This window comes from Leptinotarsa decemlineata, unplaced genomic scaffold (genome assembly GCF_025532065.1).
Source record: "Leptinotarsa decemlineata unplaced genomic scaffold, Ldec_3_MD MMD2_tig00000882_RagTag_RagTag, whole genome shotgun sequence".
NCBI lineage: Eukaryota > Metazoa > Arthropoda > Insecta > Coleoptera > Chrysomelidae > Leptinotarsa > Leptinotarsa decemlineata.
Window position 1 is genome coordinate 7,551,952 of NW_027412556.1, and position 23,031 is coordinate 7,574,982.

The 23,031-nt window shown below is 36.9% G+C and overlaps 1 protein-coding gene across 1 annotated transcript in view; it reads left to right on the plus strand.

The window, feature by feature from the left end:
- Positions 1-23,031, plus strand: part of sens-2 (zinc finger transcription factor senseless-2) — a 99,782-nt gene that overhangs the window by 40,306 nt on the left and 36,445 nt on the right. The window contains exons 3-4 of the mRNA XM_074174925.1: positions 7,521-8,418; positions 11,739-11,920. Coding sequence (XP_074031026.1) covers positions 7,521-8,418; positions 11,739-11,920 — 1,080 coding nt within the window. The remainder of the gene's footprint in view (positions 1-7,520; positions 8,419-11,738; positions 11,921-23,031) is intronic.

Below are 23,031 nucleotides of genomic sequence, written 5' to 3' on the forward strand. Positions count from 1 at the left end.
AGAGCCCTGTTCATTTATTCCAACACGATAAACGGGAGACATAAAGAATGAGGGTGTAATATGTACAAGGGGTTGCTTTTGAATATTTCATGACCTCTGCAGTGACAGCTGTTCAGCCAACTTCTCTATATTGCCACTATTTTCACACTTGATGTTGCGTTGCATTGAATGATTTGCTCTTTTTAAGCGAACAATAACACTGGCTGATTGAAATATTAATGGAACTTGAACACCTGCTATTATCAGATTTTCGACACATGTTGATAGAAGCGTGTCGATGTTATTTGAGTTCAAAATTTATTTGCTGATAGATTCATGAATGATGTAAATTCAACGGTTTTCTCGTTTCCGCAGATAATTATAAATCTCGTTAATTTCTATCGCAAACCAACAACTTTAAACGTTGAGTTTTATCAATTTCGGTATTTTACTTATTTACTTTCAAACAGGTAAAAACCTACTTGTGATGCACTGTTTGGACCCTTTGGTGTAGTAATGAATATTACTGGAGTTTTTTCTCAACACCAAACCGTTATTTTAACACCTCAGCACGTGTTTCGATCACTTGGTGAAAATCTTCAAGAGAAAGATCCTCCTCTCCAGTTTCATTCATATAAAGTTACTCTAAATTTGAAATGTATGGTTTAACACCACTATAAACTTGTTTGGGAGGGAGAACAAAGTTGATATCTGACATCAACAGGATCATTGTAATGATAGGTGAACAATTATTTGTTGATACATATGGTACATCAAAGAATTGAATGAGTCTTGGAATTCTCTCTTTTAGTAATAATTTCAGATTGGGACAGTTAAAAATTTTTTTTATATATTTTATAACATAAACAAGTGAGTTTTATTAAAACAACGATAAAAATGAAATAAAAACAACAATAAAAATTAATTGGCGCTCCGGGGCGACTTCATTGATTCCAGTGGCGCATTTGCTTTTTCAGCTGCAGGAAAACCCGGAAAAACCTGCAGCACCACATCATCTGAAGATCTTGATCTAACAATGTCCTCTCTATTATAAAACAAAATGTAGGGTGTCTCCAGAGGCTCCAATGAATTCAATGCATCACCAGAACACTTCGTGACACGACTATCGTCAAACTTAAACCAGTCCGTTTCTTCTTTGACCAAGGCGTAATAATGACCAAATTCAACGCCAGAACCACAGTGAACAATGACTGCATGAATATTATAATAGTGGTCTGCTAGGTTGAAATGTTCATCTATTTCGAACCTTCCAAAGAGTTTCTTGCTTCCGTTAGAGGTTGAGTCTTGTTTGAAAATCATCAGTCTTATTATTAGATTGACTGGAGCCTCAGCTATACTTGTTTCCTTATAACAGTCAATCAGTTTGGCGCATGTTTGACAATACAGTCGATCATCACCTGTTAAAAATTCCATTTTCAGATGATTTAACAATAAGCTTTGCACGGACTGGTTATTAGTCGTATTAGGAAAAGCTAGATGAAGTTCCAGAAATTCACATAAGTTTTCGGTACTTCTTGAACATTTACCACAAAGTAAACCAGTGAGGATTTTTCCAGCAAAAGATTTACAAACCCAAGACGGGATGGACTGTACGGAATCATTCAATCCGGAGCGGTCAGGAGTATTGATTTTGCTATTGTTTTGCTCACGAAGAGTATTCAACAAGAACCTAAGAACCCCAATAATTCGGAACAATCCTCTTGTTGTCCTAACGAGTATCTAGTGGACTTCAAAGACTCCAGGAAATTGGGGATACCAGGAAAGATGATACCTTCTTACGAAACTGAAGCTGCATGAACAGTTGTTTGAGTTTGATGAATAAATAGGAAACATTCCCGTTCTCGTTCATCATTAAAACTTCGTTCTTGAAATTATTCGTCATGAACAACACTTGTAAAATGCTATTCATGTAGCAAGTGTTTCCTAAGTTATCCAATCCAATTTTCTTCTCTAGATTTTCAGGAAAACTATCTACTGATTCGTAAGGAAGAACATGTTTCACAGAATCTCCATAATATAACATATTTACACTATACTTGCCTGTCTTCTTTTTTCTAGACTGGGTACTTCAAATTCATTTCGCAGTGCTATTGATCTAATTGTATTATCCCGGGTAATTTAAATAACTCAGAAATCTGTTTTGAATTTTGGTTGGTTATCCGGTCAACTTAGAGCAAATAATAGGAGTGAAGGTACAAAACTTCGCATCCAGGTCAAATTCGATAGGATTGTTCAAAACTCTATCACAAATGAAATCTAAAAAATCGTCATCGATCTGATACGTGGAAAAAATGTACTCGTGGTCAAAGTCACACAAACGGGTTTTTCACGATTTTCAGCAAAACGGTCAATTTTATCATGAAGTTATTTCAACAAAAATTGTAGATCAAATAATCATCTATGAAAACTGTTCATATACTTTTTTCACTAAGAGCCACCGTTTCTGAGATATAACGATTCAAAAAGTTGTAAGAGTTATAGTTAAAACTATATTTTTTGTGGGGGACTCAATTATACTGTTCTTTGAATTCATAACCTTCCACAATCTGGAAAAAATAAAAGATGAATCAATATTGAATATTGATACTTAGCTTTTTTGAGAGGTTAACGTTTCGGAAAACAAACCGTTTCCGAAACCTGTATACACATGAAAATCTCGCCTGAAACTGATATTTCTATTTTTTTTTGTCAAAAATAAAAAGAATGGAATGTCCAGATGTTACACGGTTCACATGAACACACATACTGGATGTTTTTTGGGAATTCAGTTCAGTTGAGGTTCATATTTCCATTTTCAACCTCTCTTCTCAGTAATGGCAACCAGATACGATCCATTTCCACGGAGCTATTTCAATTACACTAGTTACCTGTTAAAAGAATATATGCGGCTTCTTTGAGTTTTGTAATTTTTCCATGAGTTTCTTTGGTGATGATTTTTGTTTCAGTCTATTTTATACCGTGATCATCAGATGATTTTGGAATATTTTCGGCTAACCCCGATCCTGCCATCTGTCTTTCAAGATGTTCATTTCTTCTCTCATCTAGCGGTCTTGAGGTTTCACCTATACAACGTTTTCCACAGAAACAAGGTATATTATAAATACAATCTTTCGTTTACTCTTTATACAATTGGAAAAAATTGTGTTTCGCAGTTTTTCCGGCTCAGGTGGGAGTAAAGTCTGAACTGGTTCTAATGTATTGTTGACCAGTCCCCCCCAGTCTTTTGGGTCTAACTATTAACCTAGCTACTCTAGAACTTGGTAATTCATCCATAAAATATGTTGATGAGCAGCCGCTGAGGTTGAAAGAAGACAAGCTGATTGCACTCGTTTTTCATTTCGAGTATTTTTAATGAAATACGCATATCAAAAATTATCGAAGCACGTTGTTTTTTAGGAGCTCCATACATAGAGAGAAGGGTTGATAACTGCTTTTGGAGTCAAGTTACTCTTTTTGATAACTTCAGCACATTGAACTGAATCTTGTTTTTCAAAAATTTTATAAAGAAAGTAGTGATACAATTGATATAATAAAATACACCACAGATATCCTTAAAAAAATTTGTCCGGCTATGGGAGAAGAATCGGTAGCTGCAACCTTAAACCGTCTCATCTCCAAAGCCGAAAAAGTCATGGAAGAAATAGAGTCGAGCAAAGCAACAAATCTCACCGCAGTAGAAGAACAAAAAAAAGTTAGTGAGACTAAAATTAATCACTGCCATCCCGTAGTGTCTGACCCAAGGCACAGGTCTTCAAACCCAAGTGTTCCAAGGCGTGAGTCCGCCAATTTTACTGACTCACGGCCCAACTTTTTCAACAGCCGTGACCCAAGGATAAACCGTTTCAACTGCAGCTACAATGATCATGGTAGCTTGGTCTCTTCCCAAAACACTCCCGTGGTTCACAGTTCAACGGGAGTATGTGATGAATTCGATCAAAACCGTTTTCCGCCGAGAAAACTAAGGAAAATTGAAGGTTCCAAGTTCCCTCTTCGAATGGATGCAGCAGCACCGTTAATTCAGCCTTTCGGCGGTTAGCAGTTGGGTAGATGGCATCGAAATCGCCCAAATCACTAGTTTGTTTTCTCCATTACGTCAATAATGTGTTTTTGAGATGATATGTACTTGTTAAGTATTAGTTTTATATTTTTTTGCAGAAGCAAGCATTGCTTCTGGCATATAGTGTAGTACATGCAATTTTGATAATGGTTTTAAAGTTACAGACTAATAATTATAATGTGATTTTCAGAATCATCATTGGCGTAAATGGAGAAATAAAGTAGAAATTACAGCAAACTGTATAAATTTTAAGTAATATCAATCAAGATCATGCAGTGATTCTCAACTTAAACAAAACTGAATACTTCCAGTTTCACAATTTTGACCATCGAAAATAAATATTGGCACCTGTTCGACATTTTTGTCAATTCAATTTTGAAAATTTAAATGCCGTGCGTGAAATGCTGATTTACCTTTGGACATACCATCAAATATGTCGTGTCTTCAGTCTTCAGAAACAACTTATGCTGTAATTATTTATAAAAAAATCCACAACTAGTTTTTCACTATTTTGTACCTACTCTACTTACACTTCAGATTCAACCGTTCATATCCCAAATGAAAGTCTGTTTATTTGGAAAATCAATTGAGGTTAACAATTGCATTTAAAAAAGTACCTGTACTGGTGGACGATCCCAATTTTTAAATTTCTATTTAAAACATCTCCTTTTGTTTCTCACATCAAGTTGTTTGCCAATAACTCCACAGATCGAATTTCACTGGATTGTGTTCAGTTACTACAAATTTGCTGGTCGAAATACACGTTTAGTAAATAAACTATTCACCTCTGAACTATGCTTTTTATTTTAAATGATGACAATAACCATACACAATGAAGGAATGCACAGGCAAGGCCTCAGTAAGTGTTCCTTCATCACTAAAATTATTTATACCACGTAAGAACACTGTTGAAACTAGCTACTAAAATGGGAACTAGTGAAGTGGGACATTTATTTGCGAAATATTTGTGTAAGATTCTTTCCAATATTGTAGGATCATGGCGAATAATAGCACATTTTACAGCCTAACTTTTGTTGCAATTTTTATTCTTTTTAGATGCTTGCATTTTCATTTTAACATTTACCATTTTTCCCTTTTTTGCATTTTATTTCTACATACTACCTTTATACATTCTTAGATACATGATTATATTTTAACATTCCTAACATTTAAGATTTCCACCTCTTTACATTTTCATAACCTAAATTGTCAAATCTGTTTTACTCTCACTGTTCTGATTTATAATATAAATATTATGAATAAAACAGTACTTCTGGCACAGGGTGTTCTTTGTGGGTTTCCTGAAGTTTTTCAGATTATTCAAATTGTTATTGACTGATCCTTGTACTGAAAATTGAATAAATTCATAATATTATTATTATTTGAAGGTTTATTTGTCAAAAATTTCTTTTGTAAACTTGAACCCTCTATCCATCTTTCCATAAGTAGATGAAATTACGAATTTCGTTAGTTCAGACTTCTATTGTCTAATAATATATAAAATGATTTGAAATCTCTTGAAAAAACAATACAAATGGAAATTAAAGAGAATATAGCTGAAAAGAACAACTATATTAAGCAATTTTACAGTTGGTTCGAAATATACAACTCAAACAAATTCTCAATAACTTCAAGACTATTCAGTCTTTCATAAAGCCACTAATCTCGTATGAGTGCATATCTATTTCTCATGTACAGCCCCCGGACTGAGTCATGGCCGGTGGGAGAAATCGAATTGTATTTTCACGAGTTTGACTATTTAAAATATGTTTATGCAATTTACTTTTAAACTCCATCACTAACTGAATACGGTCCTGAATTCGGATGTTTACTGCTCGAATAATCTAACAGACTGATAACAGATTTCGACACATTTACTGCACATCTTCAGGGTGGGGCTTTTCTCGCCACCTATGACTGTACATATTGATAGATCAAAATGAGCTTGTAGACCTTACTTCTTTCCCATCGGCCAACATTTGGTATGTAATATAAAAAAATAATATAGTTAAAAATACTTCAAGTTATAATTGAAGTAAAACGATTCAGAAAACTGATAACGGGAAAAGTACTTCTGGTGAACATCAAGAACATTTGTTCACGGACAATCTGGATATAACCAAATATTATCCATAATTTCAGTTATAATAAACAGTAAGATTTTTTTGGAGTTACTCAACAAAAAAAGTTTCCTAAACCTCATATTGTGAAAGTTACCACACGTTTTGCAGCAACAGAATCGAGTGATGTAGGATTAAAGGCTTAGTTGTTAACTACCCTTTCGTTACATCTCCCTTTTGATGTGTAGCCCAACTAATCTTAAAATAACAGTTTGTATTGTTACGCTTTGAATACTCTTTAATCAAGAATCTCTTTCTTCTGTTAATTTTTCATGGACGTTTCCTCTGAATCTCAACTTTTCTTTTGAGGACAAAACACATGCACTACAGAAAAATCCTCAAGGTGCTCTCAGAGCGGTGCCTGTGCGGAAGTAGCGATTCACATTGGATTTGAATCGCTGGAGATTAAATCCATTTGGAAAAACGAGCTCGGGAAGTTTATTCCACATAAACGCAGTTCTCCAGATGGAAGAGTTCTTGAACAGTGAAGTTCGAGGTGTACTGAGGTGAACTTCAAAACGATGAGCAGCCACAGTGCATTGCGTATTTCTGATATGAACCGCTCTTAGTGGAATCAAAAGTGCCAAGTCACTTGAACACTGTGAAAGTATCCATAGAAGAGAGACAAATCTCCAACCTTTCTCCGATGTTGCACGTAATGTTCGCGTCTCCAATCAGGCGGATAGCTCTCTTCTGAATGGAATCCAGCAACTTCAGAGTATGTTTCGGGGCAGAGCTCTATATATGAGAACAATACTCCAAAAGAAAATATGATTTGAACTTTATAAAGCATCAAAAGATGTTGAGGTGTGTACAGTTTTTTGGTTCGGAACAGTGTTCCGAACTTCTGAGAAGCAGCCTTTGCAATTCCAGCGACATGATTGTGTCAATACATATTGGTTTCCATTTTAACCTCCAACTAACATCGAAGCAGAAAGCGGAATTGTGTGACCTGACATTATTATATCCGGTTTGTGGCATTGAATTGAATCCGATTACTTTCACGCCGATTCGAAATCACTTCTAGATCCTCATTAAGATATGCAACCTCCTGCTTCCGGTAAAGATGTGTCTCCGTAGCCGATGTCCTGGAATCCAAATGAAATGACGAGGCAGCTCTTGATTCTCCATGTTTCTTGATTGCGTTATTCCAAATAGGGGTGACATACGATAGAAGGCTATAGTTCGGTTATAGTTCGGCCAAATGCTTTGGCAATATTTGTAAACATTTTTTTTCCCAATCAATTTTAGTTTTAAGAAAATTCGTTCGAAATTTGTATGGCCACTAACTAGGATATGGTATGATGATGCAATTTATCACAGTAATGCTCTTTTTGTTACAGAACCCATCAAATTCGGTATCAGCCGATTGGTCTCAAAATCGGACGACGACGAAGAACAGGGAAGCGTGAACAACTCCAAATACTACCACAAAGACGAGAGCAGCTACTACAGCGGTGATGAACGAATGTCGCCAAGGTTCAGCAGCGACAAAAGATGGGACAGCCAATCACCAAGACCTTCGCCAAGTCCGTCACCAGAACTAGAAGTGGACTCTCCAGTGCACTCGAGGTCCAACTCTCCCTTCCAACGACCACCGTCGATCACCGATATCCAGAAAATAGAATCTTCCAGCAAAAAATCAGAAGCGTTCTCAGTCAGCGCTTTGCTGAGGCCGGACAACCCGAAAAAGGTCGACAGCCCATGTTTCCAAGAGACTATTTCGGTGACGCGGTCCTATCTCTACCCGCCCTTCGTTGATCTGATGAAAGACGCCCAGCTCAAGTCAGCCCAGGAGTACACCTCGCATTTTCTGCCCAGGAACTTCGTTCATCCGGGACTCTTTCCGCACGGGCTGTACCAACAGAAGGACGGCGAGGAGAGGAGTTTCCTACCAACCCCCACGTCACTCTACTTCAGCGCTGTAGCTGCAGCCATGGCTGGTGGCCATGCACAACCAGGACATTATCCGGCCCCACCAACTGCTGACGAGCTTTACAGGCTCAGGCATCATCTCTTGAACAATCCTTCCGCGGTTCATCCACATCACCACCATCTTCTGATGAGGCCCGGGATGATGCCTATCGGAGACGTTTATTCTTGTATCAAGTGCGAGAAAATGTTTTCAACGCCCCACGGACTTGAGGTTCACGCTAGGAGATCTCATAACGGCAAGAGACCGTTTGCTTGTGAACTGTGCAATAAAACTTTCGGACATGAAATCAGCCTCAGCCAACATCGGTAATTTATAGCATTTTATTTCCCATTTTGTACCATTAGGCCAATGCAAATGAATTTTGTTGTGGTACAAAGAAACAGCATGAGAATAGTTTTATTTATCAATTTCTATTTCTTACCCTGCAAAGTTGGGGAAAAATACAATATTCAACCTCATCCGTTATCTGCTTCAGATCGACCTTGTAACGTTAATAACTATAACAGACCTCGCAGTGCTCTCGTTAAGAAAAAATAAATCAAAGAAGGTCCAAAGCATATGAGGGTGAAGTGGAGTAAATTGTAGAGGTAGTATTTCAACTAAATCTAAACCGTTTATTGGAAGAAGTTAAACGAAAAAGTTGTAGGCAGTATAGAGTTCCACAACTTTTGTATGAACCCATCTGTATCTGTAGAGCAGAAAGGGTAAGTGTAGTTCCACAGCACTTAGGACACATGTGACCCATTGTACATTTTCCCAAGGAGTTGTCCTCCTAGGTCATCGTCCTTTCCATGAAGGTGGGCAGGTCTCTGAGAGACATTTCTTTCAAATCGGCTGGTGTATAGGCCAAGACTCGCCGAACACACACTCTTTTATTGACGAGAACTCCGGACGTTCGCATAGGACATGCCTGACAGTTTCATCTTCCTGTTCAAACATCCTGCATGGGGGTGTTTCCTTAGTTAAGAGTGGCCAGTCAGATATCCTACTGTTAGGGGTAGATTTTTCCTGGTCATCGCCAGAAGATATTTCTTCGGCGCCTGCTTCCCAGGGTCGCTCATTGTATCCTTTGATTTCTACCCATCTCTGTAGGGATTGAGCATGGGTTTGGCTAGTTCCGCAATTGTCGATGTCATCAGGCCGTAGATGCCACTGGGTCCTAAAATTCCTAGTCCAGCCGCTTCCTTGGCTAAAGAGTCGGCAATGCGATAACCTTCACTCCTGTCGTGCCCTTTAACCCACCTCAGGATAATGTTATTATCTACCGAGGCTTTGGTTAAATCTTGGTGGCACTCTAGTACTAGCTCTGAGGTTACACGTTGTCTGTTCAAGGCTAATAGAGCTTGTATGCTATCAGTGCAGATTGTTTTGTTTTTGCCAGAAATTCCTTTCCTGTGATACCATCCAGTTCTGGTATTTTTTCCTACTCCCCACTTAATCCTTAGGTTAGTGATCTGAGCCTCCTTTGGTTTTTGAACCGTCTGTATATATGCGTATTGCATTTGTAGCATCTGACTCAGTGTTCTGTTTTGTGTGAACTTTTTTTCCATATGAACATTTTGAGAGAAAATTGGATAAATCGGTCTCCTATCTTCCATTTTTTCTCCAACAAAATCCATTTGTTTTCCACTGTATTCTGTGGAAACTTATGACTTTGTATTGTAAGTAGGCTGTGATTTTTTCAAATATTCATGCTGAAAACTGTGTTTTTCAAAATTATCAGTAATATTTGTTGTGTTGAATTATCTATCTTCAGATAAAATGCAAGAAAAGTTAATACTGTTGAAAAAATTGTGGTTGAATGAAAATAAGTGGAAAACGTGATCACAAAAGTTATTTTCCAAATTACTTTCTAGAAATGTTTGATACTCTCAGTAGAAATTCTTGAAGAATATGTAATATGATATTATATTAATCGTAAATCATAGCCATATGACATGCCGCAAGAAATATTCAAAATTAATTTAATTTCTGCGTTAAATATTTAGTTTCGAATGATTTCGGCTAGAAAAAACATGACTGCAATATTTTTCAGTATATATAAAAATTGATTTATTGAATTTCAGTGACATTTATAAATTAATGAATTTCATACCAGAAAAACATAGTCAGTTTTGTAGTATGCACTTTGAAAAAATATGCGTTTAAAAAAATATAACTTAGAATGCCAGCTATACACAAATATCACTCCACACAAAATTGAATTGAATATAATGTTTATGAAATTTGTTCATTATAATTGTACTTGATAATAATTTTTGCCCACATTCGTCCGATGAATTTGAAAAAAATCATTCGTCTGCACCGTTCAATTTGTACCAAAAATTCAATCGATAAATGATAAACTGAATTTTATCGAACATTATAAATTTTTGTCTGTTCAGGCGATATCGGGTTACAAGCCCGAGTAGAATTCTGTAGAGAAAAAATCTTGAAATTTATTAACTATTTTTAATCGAAAATGAGATAAATGATAACACTCATCATTATTAAAAAGGGGGAAATGTTGTGATCATGACAGGAAAATTAATTTACTTCAAATCAATCCAAGTTGAGGGAGATGAAATTTCAGAGATTAAAAATAATTTTTTTAACAGTTTTCACTATAGCTAAATCATCTTGAGTTGTAGATGTTAAAAGATCTCGAACTTCAGTGGGAAGAATTTTCTACACAAAATTGCATGTTCGAGAAAAACTTTTTTTATTTCATACCAAAAAAAATATTTATTCATCACAATTTTTTTTGTATACTTTCAAAAATTATAGAAACGCACCTTTCTGTGTACTCGAGAAACGGAATTTTTTCATCAATAATGTGTAAGATTCCATCTCGATTTCGTACTTTAACAAGATTTAGCATTACCACGTGAAAGTATAACAGAAAGTGTGAAAAAAGTATTTTTCGAAATTGGGTGGTTTCCGGGTTTTGCCGTAGTCTTCTTTGGTTACAATCTCTAAACGTTTCAGCTACAACTGCGGCAGTCGTCTTCAGTAGCGTGGGATAAGTACCCTTTGTGACGTATTAACTGCTAATTTTTGAAAAACATGTTTTCACTATATGAATTTTTCAATCTTTTAGATTAAACACCAAAATGAAACGTTCATTTGATATTTTGGTAAAATATAAGTTTTGTCCATACCTCGTGAAAAACAACTCATTTTTGCAGGGGAAAAGAAGTGTTTTTGCCAGTTCTACATTGGTAAAACAATGGTTCGCACCAGACTAGATCACTATTTTTGTATTTAACTTTTTCCAATAGAAAGCTTAGTTTCAGAGGAAATAATCAAAAACAATTTTACACCCCCCTCATGAATCGACTTCAACTTATTTTTCCTGTTATATGCACAATATTTTCTACCCTTTCTAATTTTCATTCTCTCAATAATATTTTCTATTTCCTGCCGTTCCAACAGACTCCTCTGGTCTACTTAGAATAATTTAAACAATGTCTTTGGAAGTACCTTTCACGAGATGAATTTCAATTCTTGGGAGATTTTTAGTTTAAGTCTGAGTATCACTTCTAGTTTTAGTTCTACTTTTTACTTAATTGCCTACTATTTTTTGACAACTTCTATACACGTTTCTGCATGGCACTATTATTATTAATTTGTCATTATTTTACAGAGCTGTTCATAACGTTGAGAAAGTTTTCGAGTGTAAGCAGTGCGGGAAATCTTTCAAGAGATCTTCGACCTTATCAACTCATCTGTTGATACATTCGGATACGAGGCCTTACCCTTGTCAGTACTGTGGTAAAAGATTTCATCAGAAATCTGATATGAAGAAGCACACTTATATTCATACGGGTGAGTGATTTTGTTTATAATCACACTGTTGAGCCGTCCCGGCTCCGCACGGGTGCAATGCTGACACTAAATATACATATAAACGCGTGCGTACCGCCGCAACCGCTATGTTCCTGCATTTTACAGCTGTGATATTCGAAAATATTCATTCAAATCACATGCTGTAAAGGTTCATATTGACCTATGTTAAATGCACAATGTATTTAAGGTACTCAATTGGACAAGGATTATTGCTGTATTGTTCAGAATCGCTTCGTAAATAGGCCATTATTTCTCGTAGGATAAAAATAGTTATTGTGGGTTATCCCTGAGACATAGACATATACCATCGTGGGCTTTTTGTAGACTTTTCAAAGGGGTACAATACTGTAGCACGTTATTTTGACCAATCTCGTAAGGTTCAGGCAGCATTTGCAATATAAGCGCAAAAAATGTGTTTATTTACGACACATTAGAAACCTCCAACATATTATGAATGTTAAATACATATAAATCTTCCTCTTGAATAACTCTATCTTTTAAAAAAGTCCGCTTCAAAATTCGTTGCGTAGTTTTAAGGATCTAAGCATTCACAGTGAAATTTCCCCTGGCTGGACAATTGTTTCAGGTCTAAAGATCCATCTATTTGTGCTTCTGAAGTTACGAAAGTTATTATATCATCCGTGGTTGCATATATTCCTTTTTTAATGCAAAGAACTTCTAACGGCAAACCTTGGTTCAACAAAAATTGCGAGCAAGCTTTCGCTTCCGAAAGTCTTGCACTGGCGCAAAAATCCCAGTGCCGACAACCGAACTAGGTTTGTTGATCCTCGCAACAGCTCCAAACGCAAATAACTTCACGATCGGAAAATTAGGGATAAAGTGCTTGCCAATCCCAACGGGACTAGATCCTTCTGGTCGGAAGCTGAAGCTGTTAATCAGGAATGAAATCCACTTGAATGAAATCCATCCACGAATTAAATTCACGAAAGAAGTACAAGAAGGAAACCAGCTCGCATTTGTCGATGTACTGATTATAAAAAAGCCGGACGGTACATTAGGTCACACGGTATATCGAAAGCCAACACACACGAATAGGTACCTAAACGCAAATTCACACCACCACCCAAAACAAATTCACGTTCGAGGAGGCTGGCAGACAACGATCACAGACAACAAGAGTTAAACACCATCGAAACAACTCTACAAATGAATAACTACTCGGAAAGAAGTATAAAAGCGGCTGCCAAGACCACACAGAAACAACAAAAAACTCGAGATACACCGGTCATAACAACCACACTACCATATATTGCAGGAACAACAGATAAAATCTGCAGAATTCTTCGCCGACACAACATATCAACTTCGTTCGTACCAGAACGGACAATACGGTCCATGCTTCGTAATCCCAAGGATCAGATACCACAGGAGTCATAAGGAGTGTATGAAGTACCATACCATGATTGTGCAGTGAAGGGAAAGTCACCACGTCTTCTCTCTTCCAACACGTACTGTAGACAGGACATAACATCAATTTCGATAACACAAAAATACTAGGAAGCAACGAAAACTTTTACTTGCGAACAATCAGAGAGGCTATCGAAATTGAAAAACGACCTAATAATATGAACAAGAGGGATGATGCGCAAAGATTACCATCAACATGGAGATCCGTTTTATCGCTTTGCATAAGCAATTAGATCGCTCAACCCCAGAAACAAAACTCGGCACATGACAATACAGGTACAATAATAGGCAGGAGAGGCAGCTCAGGTAATAAGACTAAAACAGGTAGTCGAGCAAACACAGGTAGTGGGAGCAACGCAGGTAAAGGGAAACATCCATTCCTATAAATTGAGACACAGAGTTCGAACTAAGCAGTCTGGTTGAAAAAACCAGACATCACCAGAAGATGGTAAATGAGACTTTGCCGAAACCCGAGAAAACAGCTCATCATACTTTATCCGTGAGAATATATATGATTTATTTTGAGTCATTACTTATTTCAAGATAAAATAAGTTCTGATGTATGTGAATAATGTATTATTTCCGTTAAAGTTCTGACATTAGATCATAAAAATAACACTGGATATTATTTCGAAACCCAAAACAATAGCTCCATTTTTTCTCGGTTCAAAATGTCGTTTTCCTCCGTAGATTCGTCCAACATGATGTTAATTAATCCTCCTTTCCCCGTTTAAGGTTGAACGTAGTATTAAAGCCACAGTGTTGTTAACAGTGTTAAGTTATAGCCCTCTGCCTGGTCTAATTAGTGAATAATTCATTGGTAAGCCACGTCGGCAATTAATAACGAGCTTACAGCTAAGATGCTGCAGGAGAAGGGTTACTTCGGGTAAACGGAATATACTTCCCGCTTCTACGAACCAGTATTAACAACAAGATTGATTTAATGAGTGTCACTTTTATCATTTGTGATACACAAATGAGTCGGGGGAGGGTTTCCGTATAAATGAGGAACTCACCGATTCGATTTATTACGGGAGGTAGAAGTCGAATTGATTTCGGTAGTCAACTCAAGAATTCGATTCATCAACCAGACGCCAGATCAACGAAACCAAACAGCTGAAGGACGATTGCAAAGAGAACCTCACAAGACATTTCTTGAACACTAAAGTAGGTATCCACGATGATAATAATGAAATTTTCACACTATACATTTCATTGAAGACGCGTTTCGGTATACGGTAGCTTCATCAGTTACAGATATATTCTGTAATTTTTCTTATGTGACAGTACAATAATCACCTACTGGGGAAAAATAATATAGAAAATATTTATACCTTGTGAATTCATATGAAATAAAGGTTCATCCCTGAACATCTCAAGAGACCAAATATTTGGAAGTCATGAGGAAATAATTTCGTGCATGACGATGACTGCTGCGATATTAAGAGCTTCAAGATTCAACATTATATTGGGTTGTATCGAAAGTTTTGTCCGTTTTTATGAGTCTAGTTTAAACTACATTCCAGTGAATATTTATTCGATTCGATCGAAATAAGCACCATTTGACACATTGACGTCATGTTTTTTTCTTAAATGATGTAAATCCAGATGGCAGTCTTGTTTTTTCTTTCACCTTGGCAGCCATGTTTTTTCTCTAATGCTGCACTGAATGCCTCCCTGTCATGTTTTTCTTCAATCCAATTTTTCATTCATTATTACTATTTTATCATTATTTTTGTAATTCAGCCACGCTCTTATCTCTCAACTGAATCTCTCCAATAATCATTCTATCCTTCTATGCATCGATTACGTCGCACACGTCTCTTTCCCACTCACTAACGTCTCTCTGAAATACTTCTGGCACAGATAACTACAGCAAATATGTTTTATTATTCATGTACATAACTGAACACCGTATTTTGCGATTCCTGTTTTTTTTTAATCATAATTGCAACTAGTTCAAATGTATTAATGTACCTTCGAATCGGAACGAGAACGACACACAACAATATTTATTATTATATAATAAATAAATAAATAGAAGAGTAGTTTTTCGGGGATTCGGTCTGATTCAATTCCGAAAAACTACTCTTCTATATATACATACGGTCGTTACACTATCAATTATAAATAAATATAAATAAATATAATATATTATTTATTATTATATATTATATATTATTATTTATAAATGAATAATATATAATAAATATATGCTTTTTCCTTCCACAACAATATTGTGGAAGGAAAAACCCAGAAGAGCTGCATAAAAAGATATCATCTGATTTAGATGCTAATTTATGGTATGATGCTAATTTATTATCCTTGAATATCTCCAAAACAAATATAATAACATTTAAATGTCTGCTAAATGAACTGTCAATAGACAATAATATCTTGGAAAACAAATTGAACACAAAATTTCTTGGTGTCTATATTGATAATAGGCTCAAATTTGATGAACACGTCAGTATGCAGTGAGAGGGTGGTTTCTAAAGAGCTGGGTTTTCACACATCAAAAATGGTTTACTATGCTTTAATTGAATCCCAAATAAGATATGGAATACCATTTTGGTATTCCATCCATCCATATTATTCCATGGTATACCATCTGTGTTGATATTACAGAAAAGGGCAGTAACATGTATCTGTAAAGTCAAACCTAGAGAATCATGCAGGAATTATTTTGCGGCCAATAAGATTTTAACCGTCGTTGCACTGTTCATTCTTGAAACTGTATGTTTGGTGCACAAACATAAAACGGAGTTTGACTTTGTCTCTTCTCCTTATGCTACTCGTAATAGCATATTTGAAATAAGACTTCCTATACCTAACTCAACATTAATCAATGATTCCATTTTTTTTAATGGTGGAAAATTATTCAATCACTTACCAGTAGATATAAGGTTTCCAAATCTGACCAACGTACAATTCAAGAAAGCAGTTAAAAATTTGCTAGCTACTAGACCCTATTATAGCTTGCAAGAGTATTTTAATGAATCATTTTATAAGTGTATTCCATTTTATATTTATTTTTATTGTATTTGTACCTGTTTTATTCAACAATTTCACCGATAATGTTCTTATTTTAATTTCCATGAAATTTCCTGCCGCCGATGTTCACTGGGACCACGTCATGGTGAGCTTGGATAGGTAGTCTGTCGCGTTAAAGTGAGAACAATTTGAATTTCCCGCTGTGCCCGCGGTAGCTTCTGATTGGTCGACTGGGTAATGACAAAAAGTGGAGGAGTGGGGGTGGACTGTAGACCGGCCACCCCTATACATATTACTCTAGTTAACAACATTATGATGAAATATCAACAATAATTAGTAATGAAAGAACTATATTCAATTTTCATAAGATCAGAACACAACAAAAAATGTTTGTATCAATTATGAAGGTAGAATTTTTCATCCAGTTTGTGTCTAAAAGTTACTTCTTTGCATGATCTACACATCTTTGTATGAAGTTTTTTTTGAAATTGATGATTCCTTCCTTTCTTTGAAAGATTCTCACATTTTTCTGTATCAAGATGGAGAAGCAAAAAGCCAAAACCTTACTTTCCCAACAATTTATCTCTCCTAATAGTATACCCCTTTCAATTTGAATGAAAAAATGATTTGATCGACCTAAATTGTTCACAATCTTGACCGTGGCTGAAGCCAGAAAACAATTTCGGGGAGGGTTTGGTTTGGTGGAACAGTAGAAAAACATGAAATATAAAAATAACGAAAGAAAGAAAATTGTGTTACATGATCATATATACTTATTAGAAAACCATTACAGAAATATTAACATCTTTTTATAAAATCAAATTTAGTTTTCTAGCTTTCTTTGCAGCAAACTAATCAATTACCTCCTCGGTGTCGATGTCAATTCTACGGTGGATTGAAATTAACGCCAAACCGTTTAGTCGTTCCTGGCTTGTTGAGTTTCTTAAAAAAGTTGTGAGGCGTTTCAGAGAAGATAAAGGGGTACGTGTGGAAACAGGTAGTGTCGCCAAGATCTTTGAAACTTTGTGCGCACATTGCCGTAAGGTTTTTCCATTGTGTTTCGAGGAAGTTTTTTTCAATAGTCTCTTTCAAGCACTTGGTTCTTTTTGCCAGGACTTGATACATTTCTAACGGATTTCATAATTCCAATAGTATCTGTATCTGTAGAGTAGGGAGGCTGAGTGTAGGCCCACAGCATTTAGACCACATGTGACCTATTGTACATCCTCCCAAGGAGTTGTCCTCCTAAGTCATCGTCGATCCTGTCCTTTCCAGGAAGGTGGACAGGTCACTAGTGGACATCTCCTCTATATCGGCAGGTGTAGGCCAAGACTTGCCGAACACACACTCTCTTATTGACGATAACTCCGTCATAGAGGTGTGTCCACTAGCCCCATATTATGGGGGTTTTTTTAGTTGACATTGTCAGAAATCCTCTGTTAAGCGTAGGTTTTTCCTGGTCATCGCCAGATATTTCTTCGGTACAAGCTTCCCAGGGTCTTCCAGGGTGATCCTGACAAGATTGCATCCTTTGATTTCATCCCATCTCTTCAGGGATTGAGCATGGGTGTGACGTTTGGCTGGTTTCGCAATTTTCGAAGTCATCAGGCCGTAGGTGCCACTGGGTCCTGAAATTCTTAGTCCAGCCGCTTCCTTGGCTAAAGAGTCGGCAATGCGATTACCTTTACTCCTGTCGTGCCCTTTGATCCACCTCAGGCTTTGGCTAAATCTTGGTGGCACTCTAGTACTAGCCCTGAGGTTCTCTGTTCTAGGCTAATAGAGCTTGTCTGGTACTAGTGCAGATTGCTATTTTTTGCCACATATTCCTTTCCTGGTTATTTCTTTTGTGGCGATTGAGATATCAGCCAGTTCCGTTTGAACCACGCTGGTATTTTTTCCCATTCCCACTCAATCCTTAGGCTTAGTGATCTGAAGTACACTCCACATCCTAAGCCTCCTTTGGTTTTTGAGCCGTCTGTATATATGCATATTGCATTTGTAGTATCTGACTCTGTGTTCTGTTTCATTTGTATTTTGTAGGGTTCATCAAACACAAACCTGGGTACAATTGCATCACTGGTTGCCTGCAATAGAGGTTGCGCAGTGTGCGCTTCTGGCTCAGCCTTCATTGACCCATTCCTACTTCGAGGTTTACACCAGCCGTGTGCAATCGTAACATGGCCATTGACGCAGCCTTCTCAACGTACAGGTCCAGAAGGGACAAACCAGTAATCAATTCTATTGCCGCGGTTGCTGTTATTCTCATGACTCCTGTGATGTTTAAACAAGCCAATCGTTTTATTTGATATAATTTTTGGATGGCCGTTGCTTGTAGAACTTTCGGGAGGAGGAGGTCAATCGCCCTTGATCCCCGCTCTGGCTACGGCATTGATCTTGACAGTTATTGCGATGGCCATAGTGAAGAAAAGCAAATCTTTGTAAGGCGTGTAATTCTGTCAAAAACATAATCATAGAAATTCAATACAATACAGGAGACTCCTGAACACATCAAGTCTTTTATTCTAAGAACTTTATTAGATTTCACCGAATTTATAGACATTTTCGATTGACATATGAGAGCCAATAACCATAATTGGAGCAAAGCGTGAGAATCAGCTGTGGTGTGTCGGCGGCGGATTACAATTCAATACTAATATAATTATCATTATTGGCTTCCCTAATCCCGGCGGCTAATATAAGGATTTTTCCGATCGGGAAAATAATAGCGAAAACTCGCCGAAAGCAAGCAGAATTGCGCCTTACGGCCGCACCGCACGCGTGTCTGAATCGAAACCGCCGCCCGCCAATTCGTAGTCATCTTCACGTCATAACGGTCGAGAGGGGGTGATGCTATCGCGTAACTCTACACCACGGGGAACTCCCGGCCACCATGCGATGCTCCTTTGTTTAGGAGCGTGCCTCTAATGGACTGGAGAGGCACTCACCGGGCGTTTTGGGGTATCTCGCCAGGCGTTGTGTGTGTGTTTGCATTTAACGAAGTGGAACTGTGCCACCGGAAGCATTGGCGGTTCGAGTGTTGTTTGATGAATTAAAATTGAATGAGGTTCGATTTTAACGGAAGCGCCGCATAGTTTTAGTATTCGTTTCTTGAAAAGTGCGACTTTCAACTCGAAATTTTTACTTCAATTTCGAAATTACGACTTTGATCTCGAAATTTCGAGTTTGATCTCGAAATTTCGAGTTTGATTTCGTAATTTCGTTTTTAATCTCGAAATTACTTATGACTTCAATCTCAAAATCACGACTTTCAGTTCGAAATTACGACTTTAAACTCGAAATTGCGACTTTGAAAATCCAAATGTCGACTTATCTCGAAATTACGACTGGTATGCCGAAATTACGACTACGATCTCAAAATTACGACTTCGATCTCGAAATTACGACTTCAAATTCGAAATTTCGTCTTTCATCTGGAAATTATGATTTAATCTCGAAATAACCACTTTTATCTCGAAATTTCGACTTCAAATTCGGAATTTTATCTTTTATCCCGAAATCATGACTTCAATCTCGAAATAACCAGTTTGATCTCGAAATTTCAGCTTTAATCTCGAAATAATCACGTTGATCTCGAAATTTCGTGTTTAATTCTGTAATTACGACTTTGATCTCAAAATTACGACTTCAAATTCAAAATTTCGTCTTTTATCTCGAAATTATGACTTTAATTCCGAATGAACCACTTTGATGTCAAATTTCGTCTTTAATCTCGAAATTACGACTTTAATCTCGAAATTACGACTTTAATCTTAAAATTACGATTTTAATCTCAAAATTACGACTTTGATCTCAAAATTACGACTTTGATCTCAAAATTACGACTTTGATCTAAAAATTTCGACTTCGATCTTGAAATTACGACTCTGATCTCGAAATTTCTACTTCAATCTCGAAATAATGATTTTAATCTCGTTATCATGACTTTTAACTCCAAAATGATACTTGTAATTCGAAATTCCGACTTCAATCTCGAAATTACCACTTTGATCTCGAAATTTTGACTGTAATTGGAGTTTAAAGTTGTAATTGAATAATTAAAGTTGGAATTTAAAGATTAAAGTCATAATCTCGTGATTAAAGTCGGAATGTGATGTTTAAGGACGTAATTCCGACTTAAAAGTTGTAATTTCGAGAATAAAGTCGTAATTTCATGATTGAAGTCGGAATTTGAAGTTTAAAGTCGAAATTTTGAGTTGAAATTCGAAATTTTGAGATCAAAGTCTTATTTCGAGTTCAAAGTCGAAATTTCGAGTTATTTCGGCTCTTCTGCGCTCTCGTCGATTTCAGTTCTAATCTTACCCGAAATTCTAGATCTACATAATGAATATTAAAAAAATGGTTTCTTTATGTTGATTGTGAGCAGAAAAAAGAAGTTGTTAATTTGCGAAGAAAGTGGTGGATAAAAATTGATCGGAGCGCTTGAAAAGATGGTAGTCGGTTGGCGAGAAGTCTGGGGAGTATGGTGGTTGAAGCAGAACTTTGACGCTCAATTCGTTTGATTTTTGGGCGGTGATTTGTGAAACGTGCGGATGTGCGTTGTGGTGAAGCAGGATCGGACCTCTTTTTTCTATTGACCACTGCCGTCTGCTGCTGATGCAATGTTCGTTACATTTCGTCGATTTCCTCACAATACGACTCTGCTGTGATGGTTTGGCCCAGTTGCAGAAAGTTATAGTGAATCACACCATCCGCTGACCACCACACAGTAACCATGGTCTTCATTTGCTGTGTTCTTGCCTTTGGGAAGTGGCTGGGTGCCTCTTCGGTGTGCAACCACTATCCTAAACGTCTCCTATTGTCGTAGACGATCCATTTTTCCTCACACGTGACTAGCCTATCCATATCCATAGGATCGTTTTGTTTGCACAAAAAGAATAAAACGGACTTCGAAACGTAACATTTTCTGTCGATCGTTCAAATCACGAGGCACCCAGTTTCCGAGCCTTTTGTCTGGGGAGCTGACGCCCAGTTCTTTCGCCATCCAACACACCGTTCGTGATGGGTCAGTCTCCACCAGGGTCCTCAAATCCTTATCCTGGATTACTGTAAGTTGACAAAAAAAATTGAAATTTGGAAAAAATAAACAGCATCATTGTATACAGTACCAAATTATCTAACGATCAGTATTCACCACGGAACAATATAATATAGTTTCTGGGAGAGAGCTACAAAAACACATGGAATTAAAACGGACAAAACTTTCAAAACAACCTAATATCTACCTACAACAGAATTTCCAGGACCCTTACTCAATATTATATAAGCTTCCTGATGGACTATATAAACGACAAATATCTATTTTCGTCTCTGTGATAATACATATTAGTCCGTTGTCAAAAAGCTATCCAGTTTCCACGGTCACCAGAGAACATAATTCAAATTATTATAATAACAGTGGGATGGAATAATAATATTAGTAATTTAACACATAGAGGGTGAAAAGTGAAGTGTTTTGTTCTTCTCACCCCCGGCACAGATGTGCACTTGTCATACTGGCATGCAGGGCCTTCTGAACACTCACAGTGTTTATTCTAAACAGGTTGGTGGAGCAACGAAATAATATAGCGCGGTTCCTAAAAATAACAAAAGGAACTAATGCAAAAAGCAAAGATTTTGTTGGACGCTCTCACGATTTGACCCACACTCACAGAAAATATTCATGACTTCCATGTAGGCTGACACTATATAATATTTATTGGATTCTGATGTATAGTCTATCCATTCCCAATTGGAACGGCAATAAAAATAAGAGTACAGTCATAAACATTTCTTGCCTGTGGCCCCTAGTCGCCCAGATATTTAGTAAACGTGCTATCAAATGTAGTTGAGGAATGAAGGCTCGGCTAGCTAGACTGGCTGAATACAAATTTTTTGTCCGTTTCACAATATTTCTTTATCAGTGCCGTGTGTTCGTGGGGTTAGGTGATGTAGTGAGTGGTTTTGCAAACCGATTTTTGAAAACTATTTCTAGAGATCAATTACCATAACACCAAACTGATATTTTTACACTCAACACGCGTTTCGCTAACAAGGTTAGCATCTTCAGGAGAAGAAAATTGATACTGAATCTAAAGACAAGGGTTTGCTGTTTATATACCTGAAGTTTTTTGGTCCGATATGGACTTTGTTTGTTGAATGATGATTATTCTAATTGATTTTTCGGTAATTAACTAGTGGAACCACTACCTGCAAATTGATTTGTCCGCTTTTTAATCTATTGGAGAAGACAAAATTGTTGCAGAAAGAAGAATACTGCTAACAGTAATGGAGCCAATTAGAGTTGATACAAATGACTACACAGGAAGAATGAACAGGAGAATTGTGAAAACATGTCTGAAGGATAATGTCTTCGAAATCAAGAAAAAAAGGCTCAGAAGGCAGGAACAAAAATGGAGAATGAAAGATGATAATGTACTGAGAATGGTGACGGATTGGGAATCAGCGGAAAGGAAAACAAGTTGAAGACCTGAATCTAGCTTTTCAAAAGAGATGAGGGAAGACGTGAAAAGAATCTAAGTTGGAAATTTGGGACAAATAGCAAGAAATAGTGAAGAATGGAGAAATATTTTCGAGAAGATGATGTAACGAACACAATCATAGAATATACACCAGCAGCCAACAAACAATATATGAAGGTTTAATAGCGG